The 12,840-nt window shown below is 38.5% G+C and overlaps 1 protein-coding gene across 1 annotated transcript; it reads left to right on the top strand.

Moving 5' to 3' along the window:
* The first annotated feature begins 2,658 nt into the window (after positions 1 to 2,658).
* On the top strand, positions 2,659 to 12,819 carry ak3 (adenylate kinase 3). Its single transcript, XM_084046891.1, has 5 exons — positions 2,659 to 2,994; positions 6,265 to 6,384; positions 6,599 to 6,771; positions 10,191 to 10,309; positions 11,354 to 12,819. The coding sequence occupies exons 1-5, from the start codon at positions 2,847 to 2,849 to the stop codon at positions 11,466 to 11,468; spliced, it is 675 nt and encodes a 224-aa protein (XP_083903017.1). The 5' UTR covers positions 2,659 to 2,846; the 3' UTR covers positions 11,469 to 12,819.
* The last annotated feature ends 21 nt before the right edge of the window (positions 12,820 to 12,840 follow it).

Genomic DNA, 12,840 nt, shown 5'->3' with positions numbered 1-12,840 from the left:
TACATCAATCAATCAATCAATCAATCAGACTAGTCAAGGAAGGTGGATTACATTTAATATTATACTTCTTTAAAATATGGTAATTTGAACATAAAAAATACACACACAGAGACACACAATAAAAAGACGAATTAAATACAAACATTATGGGAAAAGGGAGAAAATAAAAGGGGACATGTCTGATTATTTTCATTATCATTAACGTGACGTCATATAAAGCATTTCAGCCAATTGCAGCCCTGATCACGCCACACCCGTGGTTGTCCTCCTGGGCCATGGGATCAGAGAGAGTATCAGTAATTTGAGTGCACTACCTAAACTATACACTAGATGGGGTGCGTCTGATGTCTTTGGGACAGAGCTAACAGGACAGAGCAGTGGTTAAAATGTACTTGAGTAAAAAAACAAAAGTATTGGTATCAAAATGTACTTGAAGTACCAAAAGTAGAAAGTACTCATTATTTTCAAATGGCCAAAATTGATATAGGGTTGAAGTGGTTAGTTTAGACTATGTTTTGTAATAATAAAGAAAATCTATAAACTAGTAACTAAAGTTTTCAAATAATTGTGGTGGAGTAAAAGTACAATATTTGCCTCTGAGATGTAATGGAGTAGAAGTAAATGTATTGAAAATTGGAAATACTCCAGTACAGTAAAAGTACATCAAAATTGTACTGAAGTACAGTAGGCCTACTCGAGTAAATGAACTTTGTTACTTTACACCACTGCCCTTTTTCCAGTTTTCCACTGGAATTTCGTCGAGGGATTACCTTGCCAAAACGATTAGAGCATTACATAATCGTTACAGCTACAAAAAACTGAGAAGTACTCACATGTTTTACTTCAATAAAAGTATCAATACTGCAATATACATAGATATACTCTATTAGTGTTACAAGTAGAAGTCCCGTATTCAAAATGTACTTGAGTAAAAGTACAAGTATCGGCATCAAAATATACTTAAAGTATCCAAAGTAAAAGTAGCCTACTAATTGTGCAGAATGTCCCATTTCACAAGTTCAAAATGTATAAAAAACTTGTAGATCTGCTATTTTCAAATGGCTGATAGGGCTGAAATTGTTAGTGTATGTTTTATAATAATCAAAATCTACAAAGTAACTAACTATTCGTTTTCATATAATTGTAGTAAAAGTACCTTTTACAGTATGTTCCATTTCAAGTTTTCAAAATGTATACAAATCTTTTGAAAATAGCCACAAGCTCACAACGCATCGCAATGGGATCATGGTTGTGAGCTTGTAGATCTGCTATTTTCAAATAGCCGAAATATTATAGAGCTAAATGTTTAATGTATGTTTAGTAGCCTAATACAAATCAAAATCTACAAAGTAACTAACTAACTAAAGTTTTCATATGAAGGTATAGTGGAGTAAAAAGTAGGCCTATACAATATTTGGATCCGAGATGTGGAGTAGAAGTGTATTGAAAATCGGAAATACTCCACTAAAGTAAAAAAAAAAACAACCTCAGAATTTTACTTAAGTACAGTGCTTGAGTAAATGTAGCCTACTAAGTTACTTTACACCACTGATGACTTTTTTTGATTGATTGAAATTTTTATTAGGCAAAAAGAATGTAAAACAACACAGTTACATTTATAATACTTTTGTCTAAAAGGTCCGGCCAAAAAAGTCCTTGCGGGCTTGTTTCCATTGGGGTCCTTGAATTAATTTCATAGACATATATAGTAGCAACCAAACAGTTCAATAATCAACATAAGAATACAGAGGGGGAAAAAAAAATACCATTATCAAAAAAATATATATACAAAAAAAAAAAAAAAAAAAAAAACATTAGAAAATAAAATAAAAAGTATGTACAAAAAAAGGGGGAGGGGGGGGGTCGTCTGTCTACAGGGAAACTGGTACTAGCTCCTCTTTAGGCCTCCAGAAAGATGAGTTTTTAGGGCTGTTTTGAATGAGCCCAGCGAACTGCATTTTTTGAGGGATGACAGTGATGTTTTCATGACTAGCTGGGAAAAAGTTGAGAGAATCAGTCATCTATGCGTTGCCAGGGGTTACGGTACGCTACGTGCCAGAGGGAACGTGTCCTCATTCGCCCTCACTGTACACACCGTCTCCTCCATCTGTTTCCACTGGGCTCATAGAAACAGAGGTGGAAAAAGTACTCACATCACATTTTTGTTACAGGAATTCACTCAAGTGCATTCAAGAATGCACTAAAAAATATGTATTAGAATACCAAAAGTAGAAGTACTCATCTTTTATATATTTATATTATAAGATAGCAGATCTACAAGTTCACAATGAGTCCCACCGCCAGGCATTGGGAGCTTGTAGATCTGCTATTTTCAAATGGTCGAAATGTATATAGGGCTGAAGTGGGTAATGTATGTTTTGTAATAATAAACCACATTTACAAAGGACCTAGTAGGCCTAACTAAAGTTTTCAAATAATTGTAGTGGAGTAAAAGTAGCCCTACATGTGCCTCTGAGATGTAGTGGAGAGAAAAAAATGGAAATACTCCAGTAAAGTAAAAAAAATACCCAAAACATTGTACTTAAGTACAGTACTTGAGTAAATGTACTTACTTAGTTACTTTACACCACTGTAAGAAAAAAAAAGAAAGAAAGAATATTTTCAAGGTCCAGCTGGGCTACAAGGCTGCATGAAGACGCGCCCACTCTCTCATGGTTACTGCGTAGCAGGATTAAAAGTGTCTGCAGCAATATAGCCTCTACGCATGAACAATCTCCTGCTTGAGCATCCATCCACACACAAGGACATTTCATGCTCAGATCAGGACCATACATCAACAGGGATTCAAACGTAAACGAAACACGCTTGGAGGATAAAATCAGGAGATGGCTTTACGATCGCTGTTTCGAGCCGTTATAATGGGACCCCCCGGCTCAGGGAAAGGAACGGTGTCTGCGCGCATAGCCAAGAGTGTTGGACTGAAACCCCTGTCTAGTGGAGATCTGTTGAGGGCTAACATCACAGCCAAGACAGGTGAGCTGACCAGTGACTCAACTTAGATTGTCAGCTTAACTTACTTTTACTTAAGTAAAAAAACGTGAGTACTTTTTCCCCCCACCACTGTGCAATTGAACTGTCATTATAGGTAGCTATGAAGCATGCATTTTAGGGACTGTACGAAATGTATGGGATGGGATGGGGTCATCATCACATACTGTAATACAATATGTAATACAGTATGTGATGTGAAGTGTGGCTAGCAAGCCAAAGTGTCTCAGTTACCCGCATGATGTGGTTTGATCTATGTGAGTGATGGTGCTCTGAACATTGTGGTTGTGTGTGTGTGTGTGTGTGTGTGTGTGTGTGTGTGTGTGTGTGTGTGTGTGTGTGTGTGTGTGTGTGTGTGTTTCTGAGAAATAGTCTTAGAAAAATGAACAAAGTCCCATATTGCTATAGTTTCTTTTTTGGGATACTGTGATAAGAAGAGCAACCCAACCACCAAATACTTCCCCTCCCTTATCTTTCTGTAGTGGCTTGCAGAAAATGCTGCTGCACTTGAAATAATTTAAGACATTTTAATTAAAAGTATACACAAGCCCAAAAGATATATACACTTATTACACATTAAATGTTGCATATATAGGGCTAGGACATATAGGTACCCTTATCCAACAGTTGCACAGATGTTAAAGAAAAGGCAAATTCAATAAACTTTATTGTCCATTATTAAGGACAGGTAACATTGAAAATGTGTGTGTGTGCATGTGCGTGCGCATGTGTGTGTGTGTGTGTGTGTGTGTGTGTGTGTGTGTGTGTGTGTGTGTGTGTGTGTGTGTGTGTGTGTGTGTGTGTGTGTGTGTGTGTGTGTGTGTGTGTGTGCGTGCGCGCGCGCGTGCGTGTGTGCGTGGGGGGCATGTGCATGTTCTCGCTAGCCAAGGTCAAGGTATATAGGATAATAGAGTGTGTTATAGTGTTATAGCATGTGTACACTATAAACAGAACAGCACCTTATCTGAACCTTGAAGGGAGGCCCTCCCCATCCTTACAAATTACCTTGGTTTAACCTAAGAACAAATACATCTTGATCAAGATAGGAAAACTGCAAAATGTCACATTTGGGAGAACTAAGGAAGAAAACTATCATAAAAAAGCAGTGCAGCAGTAACTGTTTTTCCACCTCTGAAAGAAATTACGTAGGCTACAATATTTAATCTCACAGAAGAATTGCATATCTCCATTTCATGGATATCTAATATAAAGTTACCAGTCATTGATGTGGACATTTGTATAGTACTGAAACATTTTTCCACAAATAGCCTACTGTACCTAGATTTAGCCTATTATATGAATGGTATAAGGGAAGGAAAGATGAATGGATAATTCAGTGTAAACCTCCGGAAGTGTTCATATGACCAGCCCCTGTATGGTTGTGGAACTATCCATGTTGGCAGAACCAGCTAAATGACAAAATAAACAAACAAATCATAATATAATCAGTTGTCACTTACTATTAACCAATGAGTAGTGCTTGTAGAACCGTTGTATAATGTACTTTGTGTAAAAACATGTGGGAGCAGCCTGGTTTATTCTGGTATAAACCAGGGAGCAGCTCTCTCCTAGAAGTTGCAGGCTACATGCCTTGTTCAAACTAAAGACACTTTGATGTTACTGTAACCTTGATCTGCAATCTGAGCACATGGGTTGGCCTAATCCACTTTTTCCACATTCATTTTCCCAGGCTACTGCTTACACTCCTAATCCACTTTTTCCACATTCATTTTCCCAGGCTACTGCTTACACTGGTTATAAAGGCATTTATGCTTATTTGGTATTAGAGTTAAGAGTTTCAGAAGTGGGTAGGCTATGTGTAAGCTGAATATTGAATGGTGCGGTTCACTTTAATTATAATGGATTAAAAACACGTCTAAAATATCCTCAAATGTCTCTTTAACTGTGGTTGCCATGCTGCGGCTTGTGGAAACCTGGCAACAATACAGGCTTTTGTTTGCTAAACACCCAGTTTGGGTCTTGTGTATGGTCAAAGCAAAGGAGTCCGCTTTCTCTCTCATAAGTCCTAAAGCAGTCCATTCTCTCTTATATAGGTTCTATCTCCAATAGTTTGAGAAAACATTCTGTTTGAGTTCTACCTACAGTATAAACTAGTGTAGATTGTAGATGTGAGACAATACATACACTTATTAGTTGTTTGTTTACATTTAATACACTTGGTAATTCTGTTTTCCACCTGTGACCAATGGCGAGTCTACTATTGGAGTGTTCTACCCACAAGCAATACGTTTTACATAGTGTTCTGTGTCATAGAGGCACTTGCTTTGAAAGAGGGCCTGGTCCTCCATGGTGGCTCAGGAAATTCCATTCAATCACTGGACACAGACCAATTAAGGCGGAGGAAACAGGGAAATCTGCTATGCCTTTAAAAGGACACACTACAAAGTAACAACTATACCGTAAAATAATGATACTGGGTTCTATTGGCTGATGAGATGAAGAGCGTACTCGGTTTCTCAGACTGCTGTCTTTTTTTCTTTCTTTTTCAATTTAGAAAAGCCAAAAATGTTTGCCCCTTTCTCCTCCCCAATTTAGTCGTTATGCCAATTAATTCCTCCCCGTCCCCGCACATTTCTGTTGTCACCCACTGGCTCACCTGCCAGTGAGGAGCCCCCACCGGGAGTACATGGTGCCTCTGCCCAACACTCCCTGCTGACAGGTGCTGCCCTATAGCCCGTAGGAGTACGTGCAGTGACAAATATCACCTTTCCCGCCTCCCTCCCCCGAACATGGGCCAATGGTGTTCGACAGAAGCTCGACAAAGCTGGATACACGGTGACGGATTTGAACCCATAGACTCCGTGGTGGTGGTGGGCAGGTACTTAACAACTGCACCACCGAGCGCCGCAGGATGCACCATGGAATGTGCACATGTGCACAAACTGTTGGCAGGACAATAGAACAAGTTTTTATATTTAAAAATGTTTGATAGTTGGCATCTTTTTTTTTTTTTTCCCTCTCTTTCTGTCTGTCCTTCAGGCTCTCTGAATGTCTCTCCTCCCTATCGATATATCTATCCATCCGTGTATCCATTTAACTGTGTGTGTGTGTGTGTGTGTGTGTGTGTGTGTGTGTGTGTGTGTGTGTGTGTGTGTGTGTGTGTGTGTGTGTGTGTGTGTGTGTGTGTGTGTGTGTGTGTGTGTGTCTGTGTGTGTGTGTGTGTGTGTGTGTGTGTGTGTGTGTGTGTGTGTGTGTGTGTGTGTGTGTGTGTGTGTGTGTGTGTGTGTGTCTCAGAGCTGGGCCTGTTGATGAAGTCCTGCATTGACCAGGGTCAGCTGGTACCTGATGATGTCATCTCTCGTCTCATCCTGCGTGAACTGCGAGCTATGGAGCAGACCGATTGGTTGTTGGATGGTAAGAACATCCTTTCAAGCAAAATGTTAAGGAGAACATTACTCATTTCATACTTAGTGTAATATGCTAGTATCTTACAGCCTCCTGGTGCTTCTGATTCTGATTATGTAGTAATGGTGACAGGCCTACTTCAGAATGTATCCTGCTTGCGTGATTTTCATCTCTCTTTCTCAATGTCTTTCCTCTACTTGGCCATCTGTTTGTCTCTCACCAGGTTTCCCTCGTACAGTATCCCAGGCAGAGGCCCTGGACAATGTCTACAATGTGGATACAGTGATCAACCTGGATGTGCCTTTCCAGACCATCAAACAGAGGCTGACGTCTCGCTGGATCCACATGCCCAGTGGCAGGGTCTACAACTTGGACTTCAACCCGCCAAGAGTTGCTGTAGGTACATTGTTGGTCAAAAACATTTAAGTATTGGTTTCTGCTGTTTCTATTTACACCCTTGTATTCTTTGGTTTGTATTTCCGCACACTGTCTTATGTTTGCAGTTAAAAAAAATAGGGATGTCCGATATTATCGGCCTCCCGATATTATCGGCCGATATTAGCATAAAAATTGATATCGGGAAAATATCGGTATCGGTTTTTGAAATTTTTTTTTTTTTTTTTTTTTTTTTTTTGCTTTATAAATAAGTTACAGGAGTTCTTACTGTATATGGTGTGTGTGATATGAAATTTGAGCTTACCCTAATCACAATAATCCCCGCATATATCGGTATCGGTTGATATCGGTATCGGTAATTAAGAGTTGGACAATATCGGTATATCGGTTATCGGTAAAAAAGCCAATATCGGACAACCCTAAAAAAAAACGTATTAGAGAGAAAAACACAACGTTTCAGGTCCTGAGACCTTCATCTGGCATAACCAAGTTGTGATTGAAACAAACAATAAAATGGTAAATGATAAAAAATAAATAAAAAAATAGAAAACAGTGGCACTCCAAAATAAAAGATGCTACACCAGTAGTTGTACATTTAACCATTTCTTTAATTCTCCAACTAACTTGTTTCAGCGGGAAGCCTTCATCAGAGCAAGTTCCTTTTTTTTGAGTGGAGGGTAATTCATAATAATAATAAAATAAAAAAATCCCATGTCATTTAGAGGAAACATTTCCTCAAACTATCATCATTTAAACCAGATAAAGCCATTATATTTAGGGTGTGAATCCATTATCTTTTTTTAAAGTTGGTGAGTGCTACCATACAGTACATCCTTGGATGTTGAGTCTTTTTAAGATTTTCTTCACAAATACATTTTAAACTAGAGTCTAGAGCATAGACAGTGTGCGGGAGTCTGTTTGTTCTATATATGCCTTCAGGCCCTCTTCTACACACCTGTCTCTTTTTTCATTGGAGTCTAAACAGAAGTTGCAGTTATAATGCATTAAATGTCCTTGATCTCAGAGTAGCTAAAGACTATAATATGGTCCTCAGTGAGAGGAGATGAGGAAGAGAGATAGAATGAGAGAGGACGGAAGAGAGTGACCTAGATGAGTACAGGGAAACAGCACGAGAAGAGATGACATTAAAAAGCAGGGAAGAGAGAAAGGAGCTTGAACCCGCTGCAGACAGATGTGATATGAAGCAGAGGGAAATGCAACAGATTGCAGATCAAGGATAAGGAAAGGTGAGTTATAGATGTTTGCTAGGGAAATTCAAGTGGGGACCTTTGCTCTCATGCATGCTGTTAAACACCAGTAAAGCTATTTGCTAGCTATGGTCAGTATACTAGTTTATTGTTAGTAGAGCAAACACTAGAAGTAAGATTGTTTTTTTTGTCATATGGTCAGCAATATATTTCTTTATAGAGATGGGAACACAGAGACACATTATCCCACCTCCAGACTTTGGCATGAGAATCCAAAGTCAATGTCTTATACTCTTGCAGTTTGAGACGATTTTGCAGAGCATTTTTCTAATTAATGTTGCCTAAAATTAGATTTATGCAAAAGTTGAAATTACAGGAATGGTTGAAGAAGGGCACAGTGTCTGTTTGGCTACTTGTGTTTTGTAAATGAGCTTGGTTTAACTAAGATTCCTGAAGTTAGACTGTTGGTTCTTCCAACATAGTAACTCAGACCCTCCCGGCATCACACCTTCTGTTTTTATAGTTAATTATTAACCAGAGCGTTTCACCTCCCTATTTGAATAAGGAACATAGACATTAGATTAGACAATGCATCACACATGGGTTCAAACTGGTTTCAAAGTGAGCCAGGGCTTAAAGACTTGGTGCATATGTGTCATTCAGCAGCAGTGGTCACATAAATGTATTATTCATATAGTATATTCCCAATTACCACATACGTACCCCTAAAAATAAGTTTTTACAGGCCAAACACCATCACTACAACATCAAGAAAACTATTGTATACATGATGAGTCTGTACTGTACTTACTCACTACTTACTGTAGTGTTGTTGGTCTGTAAGATTGGCTGGATCCAGAGGGAGGTACTTTGCTGTCTAAATAATAATTCCCTTGTGGTCAAACATTTCATTCTAGAATCTCCAAGGTCAAGCAAGGACATTGAACTTATTGCTGCTGTAGCCTACTGCAGTTCCTGTTCACTGCATGAAATGTAAAAAGTCACTTTTCCTCATTGTGCTCAGAACAGGAAACTACAGAGCCCCGGAGCGGCAAAGTTTTAGGGGGGCTATAGAAATAATAAAGTCACCTAAGTACTATAATGTGTTGCCCCTAGGGGCAACCACTCTAATTAGTGCTGTGACAGAGATGGCCCTCTGCAAGCGCAAACATTGTGTTCTTTGGAACATCTGGCTAAGTCGGATGCACCATGGAGGATTCGAACCCCAGTCTCCACTGTGGGTGGCAGGAACAGTGCCACCCGGATGCCTCCTGCATGCTTAAATATTATGGGGGAAAGAAACAACAGCACACTAGAACTACTGCATAGGTATTGTATCTGCCTTGTCACCGCTCTTGTTTTTTCCCTTTTCAGATTGGAAGAGGACTGCTTTGTTTTCTTGAACATTGTGTACATTTCTCTGGCACAGTGCTGCTGGGTTTGGGTTACTAGACACACAAGACTTGGGATGTTTATGAACACTGTATTGGACCACATTAATATTTGTGGCTGGTTTCTCCACGTCTTTCAGAAATGAATAGATTACTTTCCAAGGATGAAGACGGAGTGAATGACTAAATCAGTGCACTAAAATTGAGGGACAGATAATCTGTTTCCTCCATTGCATTATAGTAAATACACAGTTGTTAATCAGTGTCTTTTAAAAACAAAATCATTTAGAGTTGCCAAATATTTTGTAGCCCTTTTTCTCCCAATTTAGTTCCCACAAATGTCTGTGTTGCCTCTGCTCGTGTATCCTACTGGCTCACCTGTAGTGAGGAGCCTACACTTTGATTGATTGATTGAATACTTTATTTAGACGTTTTCAGAGAAAAAAGCACATGGAAGTACAGTTTACAATACAAGGTCAACTAAATAGGATTGCCCAGGAAAGCCGCAATGGCTTGTTTCAAATGGGATCCTCACATACTCAATTCATGGAGACATGCTGCCCCATCCCGTATGAGTTGCTAGTGCAGCGACAAAGATCATCCTCCCCACCCGACTTCCCTTTCCAGAACATGGGCCAATTGTGTACTTTTAGACACTTGGCCAAACGGATGTACTGCAGTGGATTCGAACCCCTAGATTCCACGGTGGTGCCACCCGAGTGCCCCACACCCACACAGTAGTCACTTTAATGCAATTTACTGTACTTCATTTTCTATGGTTCTTATATGATCTTCTCAGTTATTTGTATGTATTCCCTAGGGTCTGGACGATGACACAGGAGAGGCTTTGGTACAGAGGGATGATGATACCCCAGAGACTGTCACACGAAGACTGAAGGCCTATGAAAACCAGACTGAGCCAGTCTTAGAATACTACAGGTAGCATATCATTGCAGCATAACTGTGCATGTAAAGTCATTAATTCAAAGGCAAATGGCACCCACTGAGCGCCTGTTTTATTACTACCTGTCTTATTATTACAAGTACCCAAACTAACCCAGTGAGCCATAGACGTCTATTAGACCTCCGTCTAAAACTGGGTTATAATTGGTCTAAAAGTGATTTTTTAAATATATTATAGACGTCATTTCAACGGCTAGACCTAAAAATGCTCAGTGGGAAGCTTTATATACTGTTGCACAATACCTTACTTCTGCTGACAGTTGTGAAAATGTGATTTTGTTGATTAACCCTAGCTGAAAGTGTTGTAGGAATGATAAACTAGCCATTAGTAGGCTATTATCCCTTTTACGGTTTCTACTTTGCCTCCCTCATATACAAGCATTCTGTTTAATTGGAGGGGGTCAAAATGGTGTGAATTCTTCCTACTTTATTTCAGTTTCTTTCAACAGCAACACTTTAATCTAGGTAATAGGTTATTGTAATCTATTATTGTAATCTTGTTGCTCTCCAAACCTGGGTCAGGCTCTTTGTTCACATTCCTTTTGGCCTGATGACTGGAATGTTGCTTAACAGTCCAAGAAGGCAGGCCAGCACTACGGGTGTTCTATATAAAAAACTAAACACTACTTCTATGAAAAACATGCACAACTGGAATGAACATTCATAGTTTATATTTCCTGACCCATTTAGGCAGCATAACATTACTCAGTGTATATACACAGCAGGATGTGCTTGCCTGGATGTGCTTGCCTGTTTTTAACAAAGACTTTGGCAGACCTTTTATAACTGGAAACAGGATAGCAAGGAAATAATGGAAATAAAAAAAACTACTAATGGCATAGAATAGAACGTGTTTCTGTAACTTCTTATTCAATATTTTTGGTATTAAACCACACTACATTATAAATCACATGTATATACCTTTGGAAAAGGTAAATATTTCTTAAACATTTTACATCGTTATTGACAACAAAATAATAATGTTATTGTTCTCAACCCTGTATTCATATTCCCTTGCAGGAGCAAAGGAGTGCTGGAAACCTTCTCTGGAACAGAAACCAACAAGATTTGGCCTCACATCCAAGTATTCCTCAATGAAAAACTCTCCACAATGAAACAGAAAGTTGTTGCATAAATAGTCCAGTAAAAGACAACCTTAAGGTTTACCACCAGAAGCCACTTATGATCCACTGTGGGAACAAATGCCTTTCCGCTTGGTGCCATTTATTGCTGAAATCTTGAACAAAGGGATTATGAGTTATGACGTACAGTGTGTAGTGTGCTGGGAACTTCTAAAGTAATCCAGAAGTTTCAGAATGATGAGCAGAGGATGTATTGGTAATTGTAATCTCAGGCTATATTCAGGGTGGGTGTACTTGTCTTCTGCAACAGCTACCATGGTATACAGAAGTGGCAAGGTAGGCATCATTTCAAATCATTTTCACTGTGTATACCTCTACAGTATGAAGAAAATCTACTAGATTGATTCTACAGTATGTAGGCATTTCTACAGAACCTTAAAGGGGAACATGACCCATTTTCAATCTTGTTTGAAGTTACCACTGATGATGTCATTGGAGTAAACTGATGATGTCATTAGAGTATGGTTTTTAGAACTGTCCACATCCCACTTCTGAGACACAGAGTGAATATAGGCTTAAATGGTACCATCTTATAAAGAGCATTAGTGAGGACCAATTATATGAATGTAGGGTTGAAAATAGGTGAAGTAGTCTTTTAACCTCTTGCAGCATCTGAGACAGGGTAATGCATCTTATAGTTTGTATTGTATTTAAAAGACACTCCTTATTTCTCTTTCTTTGATCACTGCACAGCACACCTATGCAAGAATGGGCACAATCTGCTAGATTTCACCTCAATAAGCACTAAGAAATCTAATGAAAGAAAAGAAAATCTGCCTTTTTTAAACTAGACTTATGGTTAAATATGATCAACATCATGAATTGTGCCTCAGTTATAAAGGGAAATGTGCCATGTTCTAAAACATATTTAATATAATTATATTTGTATTAAAGTGCCTGTTTTCAAAGTTTTAAAATGACAGATTATAGTTTTTTGTTGATGCAAGTGAATCACCAAGCTAATAAGTATAACTGATTAAGTATAAAAAGTGATCATTTCTTTAATTGTTTTTGTCAAACTAGTCAATGTGACAGTTTATTGTTGTAAATACCTTTATTTGAATCACAGATAGGTGCTCCAAATTCTTTATATTTTATTAGTCTTTAATTTTCAAGACAAAAATCTGTAATATGTAAATACATGTTTGTTTATAATTATAGTTACCCGACTGACCCGAATGCACTTTTCTTATAGGATATTGTATACTTCACAGGGCAGTGTCAAAGCTGCCTTACACAGCGTATGTGCACAGATGATTCTCAAATCTCAATAAACCTCTGATTTAAAAAAACTTTTGTGTATGTACAAATCATCGAATTAAATTGATAACAAAACAGACACAACTGCACAGTATTCAATTCACT

This window comes from Gymnoscopelus microlampas (assembly GCF_963454915.1).
Source record: "Gymnoscopelus microlampas genome assembly, chromosome: 21".
Taxonomy (NCBI): domain Eukaryota; kingdom Metazoa; phylum Chordata; class Actinopteri; order Myctophiformes; family Myctophidae; genus Gymnoscopelus; species Gymnoscopelus microlampas.
This window is presented reverse-complemented; position numbering and strand designations above follow the sequence as displayed.